The 19,369-nt window shown below is 67.6% G+C and overlaps 3 protein-coding genes across 4 annotated transcripts; 1 reads left to right on the forward strand and 2 right to left on the reverse strand.

The window, feature by feature from the left end:
- Positions 1 to 3,972: 3,972 nt before the first annotated feature.
- Positions 3,973 to 7,536, reverse strand: TMEM59L (transmembrane protein 59 like). Its single transcript, XM_065748749.1, has 8 exons — positions 7,378 to 7,536; positions 6,352 to 6,457; positions 6,177 to 6,268; positions 5,353 to 5,499; positions 5,175 to 5,274; positions 4,826 to 4,934; positions 4,615 to 4,732; positions 3,973 to 4,433 (listed from the first exon to the last, which is right to left on the reverse strand). The coding sequence occupies exons 1-8, from the start codon at positions 7,534 to 7,536 to the stop codon at positions 4,275 to 4,277; spliced, it is 990 nt and encodes a 329-aa protein (XP_065604821.1). The 3' UTR covers positions 3,973 to 4,274.
- Positions 7,537 to 11,397: 3,861 nt separating this feature from the next.
- Positions 11,398 to 17,377, forward strand: CRLF1 (cytokine receptor like factor 1). Of its 2 annotated transcripts, none has more exons than XM_065748742.1 (8): positions 11,398 to 11,539; positions 14,493 to 14,771; positions 15,147 to 15,276; positions 15,488 to 15,657; positions 15,772 to 15,929; positions 16,028 to 16,196; positions 16,445 to 16,627; positions 16,758 to 17,377. In XM_065748742.1, the coding sequence occupies exons 1-8, from the start codon at positions 11,470 to 11,472 to the stop codon at positions 16,769 to 16,771; spliced, it is 1,173 nt and encodes a 390-aa protein (XP_065604814.1). In that variant the 5' UTR covers positions 11,398 to 11,469; the 3' UTR covers positions 16,772 to 17,377. The 2 variants fall into 2 exon arrangements, with proteins under 2 accessions (XP_065604814.1, XP_065604813.1); XM_065748741.1 differs by having other exon boundaries at positions 16,445 to 16,623.
- Positions 17,378 to 17,473: 96 nt separating this feature from the next.
- REX1BD (required for excision 1-B domain containing) lies at positions 17,474 to 19,238 on the reverse strand. Its single transcript, XM_065748765.1, has 5 exons — positions 19,223 to 19,238; positions 18,935 to 19,017; positions 18,467 to 18,671; positions 18,276 to 18,364; positions 17,474 to 18,006 (listed from the first exon to the last, which is right to left on the reverse strand). The coding sequence occupies exons 1-5, from the start codon at positions 19,223 to 19,225 to the stop codon at positions 17,934 to 17,936; spliced, it is 453 nt and encodes a 150-aa protein (XP_065604837.1). The 5' UTR covers positions 19,226 to 19,238; the 3' UTR covers positions 17,474 to 17,933.
- Positions 19,239 to 19,369: the final 131 nt, after the last annotated feature.

Here is a 19,369-nt window from a genome sequence, read left to right on the forward strand (position 1 = left end):
CCCCATGGCACTGCAGCACTCAGGAGCCATTGGGTGACCTCTCTCTTCCTTGCCACCTCCACACAGCTCCAGTGCTGCTCTGTCTCCTGCTGGCACGGTGCTGGCCGTGTTTCTGCTGCCGGCAGTCGCATCCCTCTCCATCCCTCTCCATCCCTCTCCATCCCTCTCCATCCCTCTCCATCCCTCTCCATCCCTCTCCATCCCTCTCCATCCCTCTCCATCCCTCTCCATCCCTCTCCATCCCTCTCCATCCCTCTCCATCCCTCTCCATCCCTCTCCATCCTTCTCCATCCCTCTCCATCCCTCTCCATCCTTCTCCATCCCTCTCCATCCCTCTCCATCCCTCTCCATCCCTCTCCATCCCTCTCCAATCCTGCTTGGCCGCTCCCCACTAATCCCCATGTAATCCCAGTGAGTACGTGAGCTGGGGAGGCACGCGGCCTGGGGTCGGCCCGCACGTGCCAGCGCTGCCCCTCCTTTCCATTTCACCCCGCTCGCATCTCCCCACCACCCCGCCCTGTAACAGAGACGTTCCCGGTCTCTCCTGGGAGGCTCTGAGCACGGGACACCCCCTCCTCCCCACTCGTGATGCTCCCACAGGGCACAGAGCTGCCCCTATCTCCACCTCAGATCCAAAGCTGCAGTGTAACACCGCATCCCGCTGGGATGGACACCGCCAGCAAGCACAACCGTCGCACCCCACGCAGATAACGGCGGTGTGCACGCACCCATGGGTGCACAGCAAGGAGGCACAAACAGAAACCCCGACGTGGGCTCTGCTGCACTCCGGTGCCGTCCCCAGCGCCGTCCAACGCCGGTTCAGAGCTCCATCCACAGCGCGGAGCCGCGCTGCAGCACGGCAGCCCCTCTGGGAGCGCACGCTGTGCCCGCTGAGCAGGGGCAGCTCCGGCAGGTGCTGCGGGGGGGGCACCGTTCCCACCCGCGCTCCCCCTGAGCAGTTTGGCTGCGCTCCTCACCTGGCAGAGGAACACACGGCAGCGAGGATAAACACGGAGGGAAACGCAAGCCCCTCGCGGCCCGACGCACACCGTCTGCGTTCCAAGAAGTAATGAAGCCCAGGGAATGGAAAATGCGTGTCACTTGGCGGCGGGGGAGGCACGCAGCGCGGTGCCGGCTGTGGATGGGGCGCTCCGGCCAGCGGCACCGCGCCGATCCCCTCCGCTTGGACACGGGGAAGGATTCGGCTTGGTTGCCCCCCCCCCCCCACTCCGAGCGGTCCCTCGAGCTGGGCTGGAATGTGCGTGGTAGGGACAGAACCAATCCCATTAGCACCAGGAGATTGTTTTTCGTTTGGTTTTCCTGTCGCTGAATCACCCGCAGCTCTGCTCCTCCCGGGCAGGACGTGGGGAGGAGGATGGGGAGCGGATCCCCGCGGCCAGCAGCTCCATCCGACCCATCCTCATCCTCACTCCATCGCTGATGAAGGCTTAGCCCCCAGGAGGATGGAGCCGCTCAGGACAGCAGCGAGGACAGAGCCCTTCCCCGGATGAGGAGCTCGGGCTCCTTCCATCATCTTCAAAACACGCGCTCTGAGAAGGCCCCAAACCGCTGCTTCCTCCTCATTGTGTTCCCTTATCAAAGCCCTTCATTCCTCCACCGTGAGACACAGAGGCCGTGTGTGGCTGCTCTGTGCTCAGCATCGCCCCACGGCCGGCCCTGCTGGGGGGGGCAGCCCCAACCATCACTGCTACGCACGGAGCTGGTGATGGACAATAGTGGGGTGCAAGACGGGGACTGCTGGGGCCCTTCCCACCCCATCCCAACCCCGGGCTTCCAGGGGAGAGAAATCCGTGCGTGAATGCACTGCAGTGTGTGAGCAGCAGTGGAGCAGAGCCAGCTCCGTGCAGCTGAGATTTCAGGGGGGCAAAGGGGGGGCTCTCCCCGGGGTGGGGGTGGAAAGGGCAGCAGCGGCAGCACCGGACCCAGTGGGGCTGAGCTCAGTACCACACGAGCCGGGCGATGCTTCGGGGTCCGCCGAGGGGGGGTTGGGGGGGCAGCTGGCCGCCTCCCCCCGGCTTTTTGGAGGCCGTGGGGCTGCTGCTGGCCGCAGCGCGGCTGACAGTCCCCACCTACCGGCCTGCGCTTCCCTCCCGAGCGTGGCTGAGCTGGAGCTGGTGGGGAGGACGTGGCCCTTCGCAGCCCCCGATGCCCACCGCGAGGTGAGGGCGCGGTCGCACCTCTCCTCCCCACGGCATCGCTCCCGGCACACGGGGCCACACACTGCGGTTTTTTTTGTTGGTTTTTTTTTTTTCTTATGGCTTTCCCCGTGAAAAACCTCCGAGGAGAGGAGCGAGGAGGAAAAAGGCGTCGGGTGGAAGTCAGCCCGGCTGCCTGCGGGGGGGTGGAACCAGCGGATTTCATGCGTCTCTCCTCGCTGCAGCGCGGTCCCTCCTCACCTGCTCCTTCCTGGGCACGGCTCCCTGCACCCCGCGCCAGCACTGAGCAATCCGATCCATCCTGAAGGGGAGGATTCTGCTCCCAGCCCCGTCCCAGGAGGGTCCGCCGGAGCCCGCGGCACGCAGGGTCTGCCAGCTGTCCGTCCCACATCCCCCCCCCCCCCCCCGCGCTGGGGGCACTCGGGAAATAAGGGGTTAATGGGTTATGAGGGATTGGAGGGGGGGGGCTTCCCACTAAGGGTTCCCCGGGGGGCTTTGTTCCCCCCTGCTCCATCGCAGCATCGCGGGTGGGAAGTGGCAGCAGTGAGAGGTGCAGATGAGGGGGGGCTGTGTCTCGGGGCCCCCACCTTAGGGTCACTGAGGGGCTGCAAATCGGCACTGCCGCTGCCATTGGGGGTCCACCTCCCCCGGCGGTGGCACACCCGCACCCATCGCTGCGGCCCTCGAGCTGCGCTGCGGTACAGCTCCCCTCCTCCGAGCGGGCACATGGGGTCTGAGGGCACCGTGAAGGGGAAAACGCTCTTTTTCCACCCCTTTTCCACCCCTTCTCTGTACGCTGTGGGGCCGCCAAACCCTCCCCGGGAACACCCCACCTCCCTTCGCATCCATCGGCGCTTCCTCCCGCACCGCTCCGGGTCCGACCCCAGGAACCACGGGGCCAACCCTGGTACAAACCCTTTATTTCTCCTCCCGTGTCCGACCCGCGCTCTGCTCGCAGTGTGGGGCTGGGTCCCCTCCCTGCACCCATCCCAGAGGGGGGGGGGAACCACCTGGAGGGGCTGCACCCCCGGGACTCTGCAAACTGGGGGGGCTGCAACACAGACTGCACCAACACCGAGCAGAGCTGCCAGGAAGTGACACCGAGAAGTGCATCCCGACCACGGCCCCCACTCCCCCCCCAGCCCACTCCCCAGATATGTTGCACTGTGATATGGAGCAGCACAAAATTGGTGGGGCCGGGGGACACCCCCTCACCCCACAACGACACACAGCATGGCCCCCCGACATGGGGTGAGCGTAGAAACCGACAGGGGGGAGCACGGGCAATAAGTTACTCTGTACACACGTGTTAGGGGGAGGGGGGGGGGGGGGGGATGGGGGTGCCACCGTGGGGTGCCCGGGCCTGGTGGACTGCATGCCGGTGCAAATCAAACACAGAACGATGCACAAAGTGATGGAGATGGGAGACGGCACTGCTGCGGGTGGGGGGGCTGCCCAGCGGGGCCCCCCTGACCCCACTCCTCACCAGGACACAGAGTCGGTGGCACCCGGTCCTGCCCCGTGGGAGGCAGCAGGGATGTGAGGGGTGGAGCATCCCGGGAGCACGAGGGTGGGAAATGCCACTCGGTCACTGCCCGGTGCCCCCCCGTCGGTGCCACGGAGCCGTCCTGGAGTGCTCTGCAGCCCCCCCCGGGGCCCGGCCGGGTGCTCACATGGGCACGGGGGCGGCGGATCCGCTGCTCTCTCCGCTTTGGCTGCCAACACCAAATCCATTGGCCACGTCCCGGCCCCCGCGGGGCCATCGGCGGAAGGGAGTTCCCAGGGCCGGGGCCGGCGCCGCGGGGGCTCAGCCTGAGGTGGGGGCCGGGCTGTGCAGAGCCAAAGCCCCCCCAGGCACTGCCCCTGTCCCGCTGGAGCCGTGCCCAGAGGGGGGGCCCGGGGCTGTGCTCCCCCCTTGCACGCTGGCAGTGGTCGCTGGGATCTGGGCAGTGGGAGTGCAGCAGTGCTGACGGAGGGGGAAAGCTCCGGGCTGTGCCCCACGGAGGCAGAGGGATGGGGTCAGGAGGGGGACCGGGGGCACCGGCATGGGGACAGTGGCAGTGAAGTGATGGGGAGGTGATGGGAAGGGGCGGAGCACTACAGGATGGTCTTGTCCAGGTCGACCTTGAGCGGCAGCGGCCCCACATCGTCACCGTGTGTGGGGCACAGAGTGACGGCAATGACGGGCGGCAGCGGGAACACACTGGGGCCACGTGGGTCCTCCTGGCACTCCCTGTCCCCATTGATGCTCAGAGGCTGCAAGAGAGCAGAGGGCACTGTGTGACCCTGGGCCCCACTGTCCCCAACACGGGGACACACCACGCAGCACCAACATAACAGTGCGCCCAGATCCACAGACACCCCGTGGCCACATCTCAGCCCCACGGCATAGCAGGAGGACATGGGGCAGCGGGAGCCCCCAGAGCTGTGCCCATACCGGGGTCCTGACGTGCTGCTCGGGGGCGGTCACCAGGCTGGCGCAGCTCAGCCACAGCATCACCACAATGGAGAGGAAGAGGCAGGCAGCCAGGATCCAGCGGGGGAGGCCCGAGCGCCTGCAGCACCCCCACACCCCCAGAGAAATGGGTTCACTTTATGGAAGTGCTCTGGGTACGGGTGGGGGTCCCCGCAGCCCCCCTGGCACCTACTTGGCCATGCAGCCCAGGAAGTCGTGCTCCGGCTGCGCCGTGTCCACGGGTTTGGCTTTGCCCCACGGCTCCTTCCCAGGGGGGGACTTCTCCTCCTTCTGCTGGGGGCCTGGAAGCAGGAGAGGCAGTGCTGAGTGTGGGCATCACCGTGTGAAGTGCAGGAAGGAGGGCGCACGGTGCTGGCCACATCCCCCTGGGGCCCACACCCCGCCACGGGGTCCTTGCAGCACCTTGCAGGGGGTGCCAAGGGTTTGGGAAGCAGATCAGAACCACCATTTGTTCCACCCTGGTGGGATCCAATGCCACCAGGAGGGCTTCTGCCCCAGAGAGCAGCAGTGCGGTCCCACACCTGCGTGGGGTTGGGGGGAGTGGGCATCGTCCCCTGGTCCCGGCCACTCCGGTTGGGTCATCTGCACTTCGGGCAGAGGGAACTCCACGTGGGGCTGCGACTGAAGGAGAGGGGAAGCGATCAGCACGAGGGTCCCACCCTACTCAGCCCCCATGTGGGAAGGACGTGGGACCCCCACCTGGAACACCACCACTTTCCCATCATCCGCCTGCAGGTAGAAGGTCCACGTGGAGGAGATGAGGCTGTGGGCAGAGCTGACGATGTCGGTGCAGAATGAGGAGAGCAGATCCAGCACCCAGAGCGACGGCGCCTTCACCTCTGTGCTCTGCAGAGCAGTGGGGACACAGTGCATCCCATCAGACAACGCCACGCGGGGACACGGCCGAGCTGAGCCCCGTTCCCCCACCCCACAGCCACCAAAGGGCTCCTTTGGGGCCGAGCCCCACGCACAGCCCCGTCCCACAGCCCACCCCTCAGAGGTGGGGGTGTTCCCGCTGGCAGTGTCCCCGTGCCCCGGATTTTTGGCCATGGTGGCAGTTTGTTATTTTAAACACATCCCTGCAGGAATCCTCCGACCTCCCCTCGCACGGTCAGAGCAGCGTTCGGGGAAGAAATAGGTCAGATGCGGCTCCCTCTGCTCGGCCCCGACGTCTGGGAAGCGGGGAGCAGCGATGGGGGGCAACGCTGGGTCTGTGTCCGGGCTCTGCCCCATGGAAATGGGGTGGAATGGGGTTTTTGGGGCCCTCTGCTTCGTCCCCGCTCCCTCCAGCACTGCCTCGCTCTGCCTGTGGAGCCAACAGCCCCCAGCTCGGGCCAAAGGCTTCTTTAATTAATTGGGCAAAAGCTGCATTAATTAAACACGGGAGGAAAAGCGTTGCTAATTGCTGGGAAGGATCAAAACCGGGGGAACCCACGCCAGAACTCAGCCCACACCTCCCACCCCGGGGACCCACAGTGGGGCCGGGCGGCACCGGGGGGGGGGCACCACCCCAACCCCCTCACCTCCTCCCTCTGCTGCACGTGGGGCAGCTGCTCACGGCACCCGGTCCTGCAGCCCCACTGCTCCTCCGCTCCAACGTAGGCCTCGGCACACGCTGCGGGGGGTGGGGGGGGATGCAGGGTGAGGATGTGGGAGGGGGCAGACCCCAGTGCCCCCCACCCCTTAAGTTCTGCTCACCTGCCTCGCATTCGGCCCTGGTGGTGTTCAGCCCCGCACTCGCATCCACGAAGTGACAGATGGAGAACAGGCGGCAGCCGCGGTGACAGGCGCTGAGCACAGCGTCCTGCGGGCACCGGGCACGGGGCTGGCACACAGCACGACCCCCCCTCCCCCCCCTCCATGGGATGGGGGCTGCATAGCGAGGCCACCAGCAGCCCCACTGCACCCACAGAGCTGCCAAAGCAGCGGGGGGGGGCGTCCTGCGAGGACGTGGCACGTCCCTGTGTTGCTGCTGGGCGTCCCACATCTCTGCGTGGGGGGCTGGCAGGGCTGGGGGGGGGGGAGGGGAGGGTTGTATGGAGGGGGCTGCACGTTTTGGGGGGGTGTTTGAAATACACCAAGAAGCTGTGAACATGTTACTCTGTCTGTGTGCTCTGGGGGGGGATGCACCATGGGGGGGGGGGGGGGGCTGTGAGTACCTGGAGGTGCATGCAATGTACAGTGGTCCCAGGGGGGTTCAGCTCTACCCCCTCCCACCCCCGGCAGTGTGGGTCAGGAGCAGAGTGGGACCCATCTGTGCCGTTGTCACAGATCTGCGGCCACATCAGCCCCATAGCCGGGGTCGCACCCCCCCGCCTCCCCCCGACCTTCAGCCCCACTATGGCCCCGTTATCCCATCCCCGATCCGGGGCTCTGAGCGCTCACTTCGCACTCCAACCCCCCCACAGACGCCCTCAGCCCGGGTGGGGGCTGCCAGAGGGCTCAGCGGGGGCACCCCAACCCCCAGCAATGCTCGCTGCACACAGCCCCCCCCCAGAGCTGCAGGCCCCGGCTGCCTGCGGGTAGCGTTGCCCGGTGCCGCCGGTCCCCCCCTCCCCCCACGGCGCTCCCGGTACCCGGTGCATCCTCCGGTGCCATGGATGCTCCCCCCCACGCAGTGCTCCCTCCCGGTGCTGTTCTCCCGATACCCCCGCGGCGCTTCATATCCCCCCCCCCAACCTCCGTCCCCCCCCCCCCATCCCCGCATCCCCCGGGCCCACTCACCTCCGCCCGGGGCTGCACGCTGCGGCCGCACTGCCGCTGGCAGGGACCGGTGTCCCCGAGCTGCGCCGAGAACGGGTCCCCCCCGGCGGTGGCGGCGGCGGTGGCGGCGGAGAGAGCGAGGCCGAGAGCGATCAGCGCGGGGGGGTGCGGGGCCGCCATGGCGGGGACGGAGCGGAGCGGAGCGGAGATGCCACCGCCGCCGTTCGGCCCCGCCGTGACGCGCCGTGCGCCGGGTGGGGGCGGTGGGGAGAGCTGGGGGGGGCGGGGGGGGGAACCGCAGTGCCGCAGCTTCGCCGGTACCGGAGCCCCCGGAGAGGGTGCGCGGCACCGGGGGGGGGGGTGAGGGAGGATGGAGGGGTGGCAGGAGGGCACGGGGAGTAAGGGGTTAATGGGTAATTGGGGGGAGGGGTTGGGGGGGGGGGAGTAAAAAGGACTGAGGGGGTGTACGGGGGTGCTCGGAGACGCGGAGGTGTGGGAGGATTGGAGGGGGGACTCCGGGGGTGCGTGGGGATGGGGAGTGGGAGGAGTGGGGGGACCCCGGGGATGCAGGGGATTGCAGGGAGCCGGGGGGGGGGTGGGACTTGGGGAGATGAAGGGGGAATGGAGAACGTGGGGGGACACGGGGGGGGTCGTGAAGCAATGCTGGAGACCTCGGGACGTGGGGGTACAGGGGGTGCGGGAGCTCTGGGGCCACGGGGGGGACACAGTCAGATGCAGAGGGGCTGGGGAATGTGGGGGGACACGGGGACGTGGAGGGGGGCTGGGGCGTGTGGGAGATGCAGAGTCCTGGGCTTGGGACATGCAGGGTCTGGTGGCCGTCTCCCCCCCCCCCGGGCAGCACCCCGCACATCTCAGCTCCCAGCGGATTTCGGTCCCCCCCCCCCCGGTGCAGCCCCAGATTTACGGCTTTTATTTCGCAGGGCTTAGCAGACATCAAAGCGTGGGCTCGGCCTCGCGCTCCCGGCCCTGCCCGCCTCCCTTACTGATGGCAGCACCCCAACGCTGGGGGGGGGGAGGGGTAGCAGGGCGGGGGGCTCCGCCACCCCCAGCCCTAATGGGGAACTCATGGCCGTGGCACAGCTGGGGGGGCTCTGCTGGGCCCCCGTGGTCGGACCGCTGCTCCTCCGGCCCATGCGCTTCGTTAGGAGGGGTGGGACAAACGTGCTCTGGAGGGGCTCGGGTTGGCTGCGCTCCCCCAGCCCCCTCCCAGCCCCCCCCTCCCCCCCCCCCAGCCCTGCAGCCTCGTGTCCGGCGCCGCTGACAAATGGCGAAGTAAATGGGACAGATTGGGGACTGCTGCCGTAAATCACAGCGCAGCGCTGCAGGTGGGAGCACATCGGCTGTGGGGCAGAGCTGGGGCTCTTGTGGGGCAGAGCTGGGGCTGCTGAGAGCCGGGGGGGGGGGGGGGGGGGGGGGCAAAACCCGACGGCCGGGGGGGTTGGTGTCAGCACCGGGGACAATGGGGCGCTGGGGGTAATGGGGGCACTGGAGGGACTGGGAGCAATGGTTGGGTGTAAGTGAGAGCGCTGGGGGGCAACAGAGGCACCGGGAGCACCGAGGGGACACTGGGAGCACTGGGAGCGCTGCCAGAGCCGCTCCCCACGCCTGGCACCGCCCCACGCTCTCAGCCCCTCCACTCGTGTTTTAATAGAAAAAAAAAAAAAAAAAAGAGCCCCTCCCCGCGCACCAACACCGCAGTTGGCAAATATTGACACCCCCCCCCCTTCCCCGGAGCTCTCCAGAGCCTCTCGACGCCTTTTGCATTTATCACAGTGACCCACATTCCTCTCCGCAGCGCTCCGTTCCCGACTGGGAGCGGCGATGTCCCCACGGTGCCCCCACGCCCCCCCACCCCACCCTCCCCCGGACCCCCACTCAGCACGATGGCATTTTCCCATCGGCGCCGCGCGGGTGGGGGCTGCGGGGTGGGAGGGCGGCACGGAAAGGGTTAAAGCGGTTATAAATTACCCGACGGACGGACGTGGAAATGCTACAGAGAGGAATAGAAAGAAAACTCGGACCGCTGGATTCTTGGCATTTCCAGCCTCTTTATTTGTCCCACAGGTCACTTTAGAAGGATGCAGGCGGTCAGAATGCTCCATCCCCGGGCCATGTGTTTGGGGGGGGGGGGGGTTGGGGGTCTGCGTCGTGCACCCCGACCCCCCCCCTCACCCCTTCCCGCAGCCACGTGTGCCCCTGTCCGAGGAGCATCGCGACTAACGGGGTTCATGCGGGGGGATGAGCTGCGGGGGGGGGGGAGGGGAAGGGAAGGGGGTGTTACGTTATGGGGTGACATCGGTGGGGTGGCAGCACGTCGGCCCCGTCGGGGCGCACCCCCGTGCCCCTCCCAGCCCCGCTCGCTGTGGGCAGAGCTCCGCGCACTCAGCGCTGCAAAGGTCACCGCCGAAGGGCAGAGCTCCGCGTGGTGCTCCGCTGACTCAGACGGCGCTGCTGCGGTCACCGCTGTCCCCCCGTCCCCGTCCCCACACCGGCTGCCACCGCCCCACCGCCGCCCAGAGCCCACCCCCCCCCGCTCCCTGCCCCGGCGGTGACACGGGGGTGACCCCGATGCGGTCCCCTCCTCAACACCGCCGTCCCCTCCCCACGACACCGCTGTCCCCCCGCCTTCCCCCCCCCCCCCCTTCACCCACGGGGACCCCACGCGGCCCCGCTCGGGCTGACCCCCCCGGCGCTGGCAGGCGCGGAGTGGGGCGGCACTTTCCCATGCTGGGTGTCTCCCTCAGGCTGACATTTTTGGGAAATTTCAACGAAAACACTTCAGAAGGTTCCAACAAAACGGGACGATGGGAAAAGGCATTGTTTGGGCTCTTGGGTTTTTTTTCTTTCTATCTTTCTTTTCGTTTTTCTTCCCCCCCCCCCCCTCAATCTCTGCCGTCCCTCCTCATGGGCTCTGGCAACGCCTCACACCGCACCCGTTCCCCACGGGTGTCACCTCTGTCCCCACGCGACGTCAGCCCGTCCCCATGTGGCGTCACCCCGACCCACAGTGTCAGCCCCCTCCCCACGCGGCCCCACGAGCGGCACAGTCACAGCATGGAGGTGGGGGGGTGGGGGTCTGAGCCCAACCCTCACTGTCGCCCCATGGCTCAGGTGTCCCCTGCCGCCCTCAGGGGGAGGGGGGACACGGAAGCCAGCGGTGGGCAGCGGCCCCCGGCTCAGCCCCCCCCAACTCCGGGTTCCCATCCTCAGCCTAAGTTCAGGGTCAGGGTCATGGGGTCCCTCTCACGTCCCCCTCCTCTGGGGAAAAGGTTGGGGACGGTTGGGGTGCGGTACGGCCCAGGTGTCCCCTATCATGAGGGGGGGTGGCTCTCTGGGGACCCCCTGTGTCTCATCCCATGCTCCGCTGCCTCAGGGACACAGAGATGGAGACACTGCCGCCGCTGCTGACCCGGGGCTCGGTGCCATCGGGTCCGGACAGGAACACGAGCGGTGTCACCCACGGCGTCACGTCCGCCCACCACCGAATCCTCGTGGTCCCCGGGGACGCGTGGAGCCCCGACCCGACGGCACCGCGGAGCCCCTCGGGGCATCTTCTCCTCTTTTTGTTGTTACTGGAGGGGAACCCGCGAGGTTATCTGGGAGGAAAAAGTCGGGGTTTAGGGGGGAAATCCTGCACAAAACCAAACCAGACCCAGAAAACAGCCCCGAGGGCTCCTCCGCACCACGCGGGGATGAGGCGCGGGGGGAGCGGCCCCGAGGGCGCAGGAGTGTCCGGACGGCAGCGCTGAGTCACGGCGGGACGGGACGGGACGGGACGGGACGGGACGGGACGGCTCTCCGTCATCTACCGGGCGAGGGGTGGGGACGGGGCACCGCATCCCGCAGCGGAGGGGCGGCGAAGGCGGCGGGCTCTGCGGGCACAGAGCCGGCACCGGAGAGGCCCCCGAGGACCGGTGCCTTTCTGCCCCCCCGGGGGCGGTCCCGGGCCGGGCGGGGCGGGGCGAGGGCGGCATTTAGGGCTTTGGCAGAGCGGGGGCTGCTCAGACTTGTTCGCGACTTCCCCGGACGTGCCGGTGCGTTCCGCCGCCGCGGGCACCGACGGGCACCGACCCCACCCCCCCTATTCCGGCCATGCCGGCCCTTCTGCCGCCGCTGCTGCTGCTGCTGTGCCTGCGGCTGCTCCGCGCTGAGCCGCCCGCGTGTGAGTACCGCCCGCGGGGGTCCGGGGGGGCCGTGCCCGAGCGGGCGCCGTCGGGGCTGGGGTTGGGGCAGGCGCTGCGCGGGGACCCCTGGCTCTGTGCCGCCGCTCTCCTCCTCTCTCTCCTTTCTCCTCTTCCCAGTCTCTCATTCATTCCGGTCATTGTGGGCCCCCCCCTCCCCCCCGCCTTTCCGGGATGCATCCCCTCTGGGCTGCGTACCCCTCCCCCGGGGCGATGGGAACCCCCCGCCCCACTCTCTCCCCGGGACGGTGCGTGACGGGAACCCCTGACAGCGCCCGATCCCCTCCTTGTGCCCCTCGGAGAACAATGAGAGCCCCTCCCCGGGGAGCAGTGTCCCCCACCCATTGCCCCCTGGGAGCCACGTGCCCCCCCTCTCCCCATAGCGGACCCCTCCCGGACCTCCGTCTCCTGCAGAGCAGCGCAGCTCCGCTCCCCCACCCCGGACAATGCACCCCCCCCATCCGGCTGGAGAACAATAGCGAACCCCACACGGCGATCCACGATCCCCCCGGTCCGCAGGGCTGACCCCCCTCAAACCCCCCCGGAGAACAATAGGCGCCCCTTCCCCCCCGTGGAGAACAATAAGGCCCCCCCCCTCCCCCTTCCCAGAGAACAATGAATCCCCCCTTCTCCCCCATCAGAACAATAGGGAGCGCCCACCCCTGTGGAGAACAACGGATCGCCCCCCAAAAAAGGGAGCGGGTCCCTGGAGGGAGGGGGTTCTTTGCTGGGGAGGGGGCGAGGGGACTGGGGACAGACGTGGAGGTGCCGCATCTGGGGTGGGCTCCGCGCTGGGGGTCCCGTGGCGGTGCCCTTGGGGTCCCGCGGGGCTGCGAGCGCGGAGCGGCCCCACTCCCAACCGCTGAAGTTCGGCTCTTCCCGGCGAGGACGATTTCTCGGGGCGATGTTCGCCCAGCGGGTCCCGGCCCGGGGTGGCCCTGCGGTGGCACCGCGGTCCCCATCCCACCCCACGTCCATGGGCTCGCGTGGCCCGAGCGCCGCGGGTCATTAATGGGAAGTATCACGGAGCGCTAATCGGGGCAGGGCTGCGAAAGCAGCTGCGGCGGGGAAGCAAAACGCGGTGCGAACCAGAAGGGAAAGTGCTCTCCGGGATCCCACGGAGCCCGCCGGGCTGTGTGGGGGCAGCACGGCGCTCCAGAGCTCAGCCCCACCGCGGCAACCCCACCCCACGGCCGCGGGGACCCCCAGGTCCCGTCCCGCCGAGCCGTGCCCCCGCGGTCCCCACCTCCTTTGTCCCGCGGCCGGAGCTCGGAGCCGCGGCCCCGACGTGCGGCCGCGCTGGGACGGGCGCAGCCAAATCTCCTTTTAGAGAGCGAAGTTCCGCGCAGGAATGCCGCAGCCGAGGGCCGGGCACCGCCACCGCCATCGGCGGAGGAGAGGGCGAAGGGGGAGCGGAGCGCGACGCGGCCCCGCCGCTTCACACCCATTTCGCTCGGTTTTATTCAGCGCCGCCCAAATCTCCTTTTGTTCTCCGGAGCAATCGTTGCTTCGGATCCCCGCGAGCCCCAATAAACGGGACGGAGCTCTCGGACCCTGAGCGGAGGGTTTTCCCTTTCCTCTCGCAGCCCTTAAACCGCTGCCGTGTAGGACCGGAATGCAATCCGGCCCTTCGGAGACGGAGCGCGAACGTTCCCGACACCCTGGAAATGTGCTTTTACTTTATGGCGTTACTTAACACCTGATCAGCATTTTTTAATTTATTATTTTACGGCGTTATTATTTTCTTTTTTTTTTTTTTTTTGACGCCAGGAACGCCATAAAACCCCACGCAGGTATTTCTCGCCGCGCATTCCACCGCTCTCCGCTCCCATCTGAAAACTTCACACTTTTCCCTTTTATGACACATGTTCGGCTGTGAGAAAGGGGAAAAAAAAAAGAGAGAGGGGAAGGGGGGGGGGGATTGCTGCGAGAGGAGAAAGCCGAAGGGACGCGGCCCCGAGCGCTGAGCTGCCCGCGATCAGGACGGCTGCAGTCAGAGCTGGGGGCTGCCCAGGGGGGATGGAGATGGGGGGGTGGGGGCTGCGGCCCACCCGGGTGCAGGGGGCCCTTAGGACCCCCCCTTCCCCGTCCTGCGGCACGGAGGGGTTGCAGAGAGCTGCCGGCGGCTGCTGAAAGCCGCTCGGGGCCGGGAGGTCGGAGGGGAGCGGAGGTCGAGGCGCTTTCCGGGAGGTAATTAGCGATATTAGCCCGGCACGCGCGGCCCTGCAGCAATGAGTGCTGGGGATGTCCGCCCCGCAGAGCCCGCTCCGTGCGAGCAACCGCGCTGCGCTCCGAAGCCTTTGGGTGCGCGGTTTGCCCTCCTTCCAAAGCTGCGAAGGGGGGAGGGGGTCGGTGGGTTCCCCCCGTGACCCCACAGCGGGGTGGGTGGGTTCCCCCCGTGACCCCACAGCGGGGTGGGTGGGTTCCCCCCGTGACCCCAGGGGTGGGTGGGTTCCCCCCGTGACCCCAGGGGTGGGTGGGCTTCCCCCATAATCCCAGGGGTGGGTGGGTTCCCCCCGTGACCCCAGGGGTGGGTGGGCTTCCCCCATAATCCCAGGGGTGGGTGGGTTCCCCCCGTGACCCCAGGGGTGGGTGGGTTCCCCCCGTGACCCCACAGCACGTGGTTCGCATCGGGGCGCGCACCGCAGGCGGACACCGGTGAGCGATGGAAAGCCAAAAAAATCCAAACCGCCCTGAAACTTTCCACTGTTTGCAAATGGAGGAGTGGGGGGGGGAAGCCCGAGCCCACCCACACCCACACACACACACACACACACACACACACACACACACACACACACACACACACACACACACCGCACCCCCTCGGGCACGGAGCGATGCACACCAGCACAGCTGCCCCGACCCCGCGGGGGGCGCCCGGGCCGTGCTGCGCCGCGCATCGCTCCCCCTTCCCGTTGTCTCCGGCCGCAGACCCGGCGGTGATCTCCCCTCAGGACCCCACGCTGCTCATCGGTTCCTCCCTGACCGCCACCTGCACCGTCAGCGCCGACCTCCGCCTGCGCGCTCAGGACCTGTACTGGACGCTGAACGGCCGCCGCCTGCCTGCCAGCTCCTACACCGCGCTCGGCCCCACGGCGCTCAGCGTGGCCCTCGCCCGCCTCAACGGCTCCCGGCAGCAGTCGGGGGACAACCTGGTGTGCCACAGCCGTGACGGTGGCATCCTGGCCGGCTCCTGCCTCTACGTCGGACGTACGTCGGTCACGTAGAGGCCGTTTCTGGCACCTCGCGCTGGGATGGCGGTTGTCTGAATCAATAATCGTTAAGATTTTATCTCGGGCTATTTTAAGGATGATTTTGTGTTCTGAGAATACAGATGGACGGGGAACGGAGCGCTTTGTTTTTGTTGTCTGGTTGCCGTTCCCGAAAGGAAAGCGGCTCTGGAGCTCAGTGCAGGCTGCAGTCCTCGGGCCGCTCCGTGGGGCTGCTGGGGGGGCTCGGCCACGCCGACCCCACGGGGATGTTGGTGGCACCGTCCCCAACAGGCATTGGCCTGCAGACACGGTCCCTTTGGCTGCTGCTCACGGAGCCCCGACATGTCCCCGTTGTCCCTTTGTCCTCTTCCAGTGCCCCCGGAGAAACCAGTCAACATCTCGTGCTGGTCCAGGAACATGAAGGACCTCACCTGCACGTGGGCCCCGGGGACGGAGGGGGAGACCTTCCTGCACACCAACTACACGCTCAAGTACAAGCTCCGGTAGGCGCCCGCGGGTGGATTCCTCCCCCCCATCCCAGCGTGAACGTGGGATTTTGAGGGCTTGCAGGGGGAGCTTCGGGGCGGTGTGGGGATGGAAACCCAACACCGCCGCTGACGGCGTTAAGTGGTGGATAAATGAGGCGTGGGGCTCTCCTCGGGCAGGTGTGTGGGTCCCGCCGGGCTCACAGCCCCGGGGCTGCGTTCGTCACAGGTGGTACGGCCGCGACAACACGTGCCAGGAATACCACACGGCCGGGCCCTACTCCTGCCACATCCCCAAGGACCTGGCCCTCTTCACGCCCTATGAGATCTGGGTGGAGGCCTCCAACCGGCTCGGGGTGGCCGTGTCTGACGTCGTCATGTTGGACATCCTTGATGTAGGTGAGCACTGGGTACCACGGCCCTGGAGGGAGTGGGGTTGGGCTGAACCCATTACCCACTGGGGGTGGTTGGGATTTGTCCTGAACCCGCTGGGGCTGCCTCCTGTGCCCGCAGTCACCACCGACCCGCCCTCTGACGTGCACGTCAGCCGTGTGGGGGACCTGGAGGACCAGCTGAGCGTGCGCTGGAGCTCGCCGCCGGCGCTGAAGGATTTCCTCTTCCAAGCCAAGTACCAGATCCAGTACCGCGTGGAGGACAGCTCGGAGTGGAAGGTTGGGGGGCACCAACGGGGGGGGGGGGGTGCTGCCCACCCGAGGGTCGGTGCCGTGGTTCCGAGCCCTGCCCGATCCGTGCCCTCTCCCCCCCGCAGGTGGTGGACGACGTGGGCAACCAGACCTCGTGCCGCCTGGCCGGCCTGCGCCCCGGCACCGTCTACTTCGTCCAGGTGCGCTGCAACCCCTTCGGCATCTACGGCTCCAAGAAGGCCGGCATCTGGAGCGACTGGAGCAACCCCACGGCCGCCTCCACGCCGCGCAGCGGTGAGCGCCGCCGCCGGAGCCCCCTCCCCAACTGCTCCCCCCCTTTCCTGTGCACGCACTGAGGCCGTTCCCGCTGTGTGCCCGGCACCTGGATTTCTTGCAAAGGAGCCAATTCCCCGCTCTGATTTCCCAGCAGGGAGGTGGAGAGCCACGCGTTTCCCTACGCCAGGTCCTCCCTGCGCTCCTCGTGCCGGGCTGAGGCCGACGGCGCTGCCCTGAGCCCCTGTCCCCTCTGGCTGTCCTTGCAGAGCGCACGGCGGGGGGCTGCGACCCCAAGGGCGGCGAGCAGAACACGACGCTGCGCCGGGAGCTGAAGCAGTTCTTCGGGTGGGTGAAGAAGCACTCGTACGGCTGCTCCAACCTCAGCATCAAGCTGTACGACCAGTGGCGCGTGTGGCTGCAGAAATCCCACAAAACACGCAACCAGGTAGGTAAGGAGCCTTTCACACTTCTTTCTCCCCACCGCGGGGCTGCAGACCCCGTTCCCCCCCCTCCCCACCCAGCCCTTGGTGCCCCCCTCTCTGAGGGTGGCCTCGAAGCAGGGCCCTGCTCTCTCCGCAGGTTCTACCCGGTGATAAATTGTAGCCCCCGCGGGGCTGAGCGCCGGCAGCACCGTACCGGGTGCCCGAAGCCCCCCCGGGGCCGCCCGCCCCATCCCTGCCACCACAGCACACTGAGGGGGGGCTCAGCGGTGGCTGCAGCTCGGCGCAGCCCTGCAGCCCGCTGCAGAGGGGGTCCCCTTGGGGGGGGAGCCGGCCCTGGCAGCCCCCTGGGGGCAGTGGCAGTGCCATGGGCCCCCCAGGAGCGCAGCCCCCATGGCAGAGAGGGGACCCCCCAGCCTCACCCGGAGCCTTTGTTCCTTAACCACAACCTGGAGCAGCAGCTGGGGTGAAGGAGGGGTGGGGGCTCCCCGTGGTCCCCAAACCCAGGAGGTGCAACCCCCCCCCCCAGCCCCCCAGGTTGCAGTTTGGGTGTTTTGGAGGGGCTATGGGTACCCATGGGGCCGCGTGGGAGCGCACGGGGGGGTCCGTCCCCAGAGAGCTGTGTGGGGCTGGTTTGAGGCTGCTGGGGTTTGCCCAGTGCCTGCTCCAATTTTGATTCAAACCAGCCTTATTTTGGTTACATTTCAGTCAATTAGGAACAGATTTAAGCTTAATGCCAATAAACCTCGTTAAACCCCACCGGGGCCTGCGTCAGTGGAGCAGCAGCAGCACACAGGGACAGGGACACAGCGGGCAGCCAAGCACTGGGACAAGGCCACGTCCATGTCACCACATCCCGGGGCTCCTCGAGGGGACCGAGCTGGGGGCACAGACATGATCGGTGATAAGGGGGGGGGGGGGGGAAGGATGCGAACCCTTTAAACCACACGGCTCAGGGGATGTTTTTTATTGGGGGTGACCACAACGGGTGCGTGCTGGGTGCTGTCCCCATCCTCAGAGCCAGCTGGGGGATCCCCAGGGCCTGGGACAGCAATGGCACTGCCTGTCCCCACGGGGACCCCCTGTCACCCAGGGGGCTCAGAACCCCACTGTGCTCAGCAGAGAGCGGGCACAGGTCCAGCCCTGTGTGCACCCACCTGCCGAGGGATGCTCGGGACGTGGGGGGACTCCCCACGCAAGGAATGGGGCCGAGGAAGGGGGGCAGGTGCCCACCTCGCTGGGGGTGGGAGTGGGGCAGGGGGCCCCGCAGCGCTCCGCAGTACGGCCCCTTCAGCCATTCCCACGGGGACGCCCATCACTCGGCTTCTTCCGAATCGTACTTGAGGTCTTGGAGAATTTCGCTGATTGCCTCGATGGTTTTAATTAGCCTACAAGAGCGGATGGAAACTATAAATAAAGCCCATATGGAGCGTATTATCCGGGCTGCCTCACGCTCCCCGCGCTGTTTATGAAACACTCAGCCCGGGGAGGCTGATGGGAGCGCGGCCGCGCGGCATCGCCAAACAATCTGGAGAGCTCCAAACAAGAGCTCTTTTGAAGGCACCATCTGGGCCCCCTCCGGCCCTGCTGGAGGAAAGGGAGGGTGGGGAGGGGGCTCCCAGCCCCAAAAGGAGGGGACCACGGGGTGCCCACGGACCTGTGCTTGAGCTCCCGCACCTCCTGCTGATGGGTGTCCACGCTGGGCTCATCCTGTGCCCTCTGCTTGGCCAGCTGGAGCTGTGCTGTCTGCAGGGGGACGCACGGGGGCTGAGCCCACCCCATTCAGGTGCCAGTGGGACCCTGCACAGCACCCCGGGGGCAACGGGACCCCCCGGGCCCGGCACTCACCAGCTGCAGCTTCTCCTGCTCGTGCTCCTGGAGGCGGGTGAGGTGCTGAGCCAGGTCGGGGCGGCCGAGCTCACCCTGCAGGCGGCCCTGGAGCTGCAGCACCTCGCGGGAGATGCCGCTGAAGGCCGTGGTGACCTCGTGCACCAACTGCCGGTAACGGGGGAAGTCGTAGTGCGGAGCGCTGCTCAGGTACGCACGGTGGCCTCTGGGGAACAAAGGCAGAATCAAAGGACCAAAAAACACCGCTGTTGTCATCGCTGAGAGAGCGTGCTCCCACCGGGTGTGATTTATGGGGGGGTTCCCGTTCCCCTCGTGGGGAAGGAAACCACACGGATTTGGGAGCGGGTGTCCCCGCCGGCTGCAGCTCCTCAGTGCCCGGCGGCTCTTCCGTACGGATGCGTAAAGGGTGGACGGGGGAAGCCATCCCCGCAGGGTCCCGTCCCGGTGGCCCCCACTGCCGGTACTCACTCCTCGAAGAGCCGGTACGTCTCCACGCGCTCCCCCTGCAGAGCGTAGAAGCGCTGAAGCAGCGCCCGCAGCGCCTCGTCGGTCTGCAGGGACAGAGCGGTTCGTGGGGCACGGGCACGGCGCGGCCGTCCACGCCGCGATCCGCTCCGCGTGCTCGGATCCGCCCGCCCTCCGCCGTACCGCTAGCGGAGCCCACGGCCACGCGTGCACGGCTCCATCTCGCCGCGTCGGGACTCCACAGCCCCGTGAAAGCCGACGGTAAACGGATCCCCCCCCCGCCCCACTCACCATGGCCGGGCCGCTCCCGGGGCGGAGCGGAGCGCGCAGGCCCGACGGGGCGGAGCACAGCGCAACGCGGCACCGCCGCCACCTGCAGGCACCGCCGGGCAGCACCGGGACCCCACATAGCACCGGGACTCCCCCTCCCGCCCCGGG

The sequence above is a fragment of the Cyrtonyx montezumae genome, unplaced genomic scaffold, assembly GCF_038088225.1.
Source record: "Cyrtonyx montezumae isolate F1298 unplaced genomic scaffold, pur_monq_1.0 scaffold_51, whole genome shotgun sequence".
Taxonomy (NCBI): domain Eukaryota; kingdom Metazoa; phylum Chordata; class Aves; order Galliformes; family Odontophoridae; genus Cyrtonyx; species Cyrtonyx montezumae.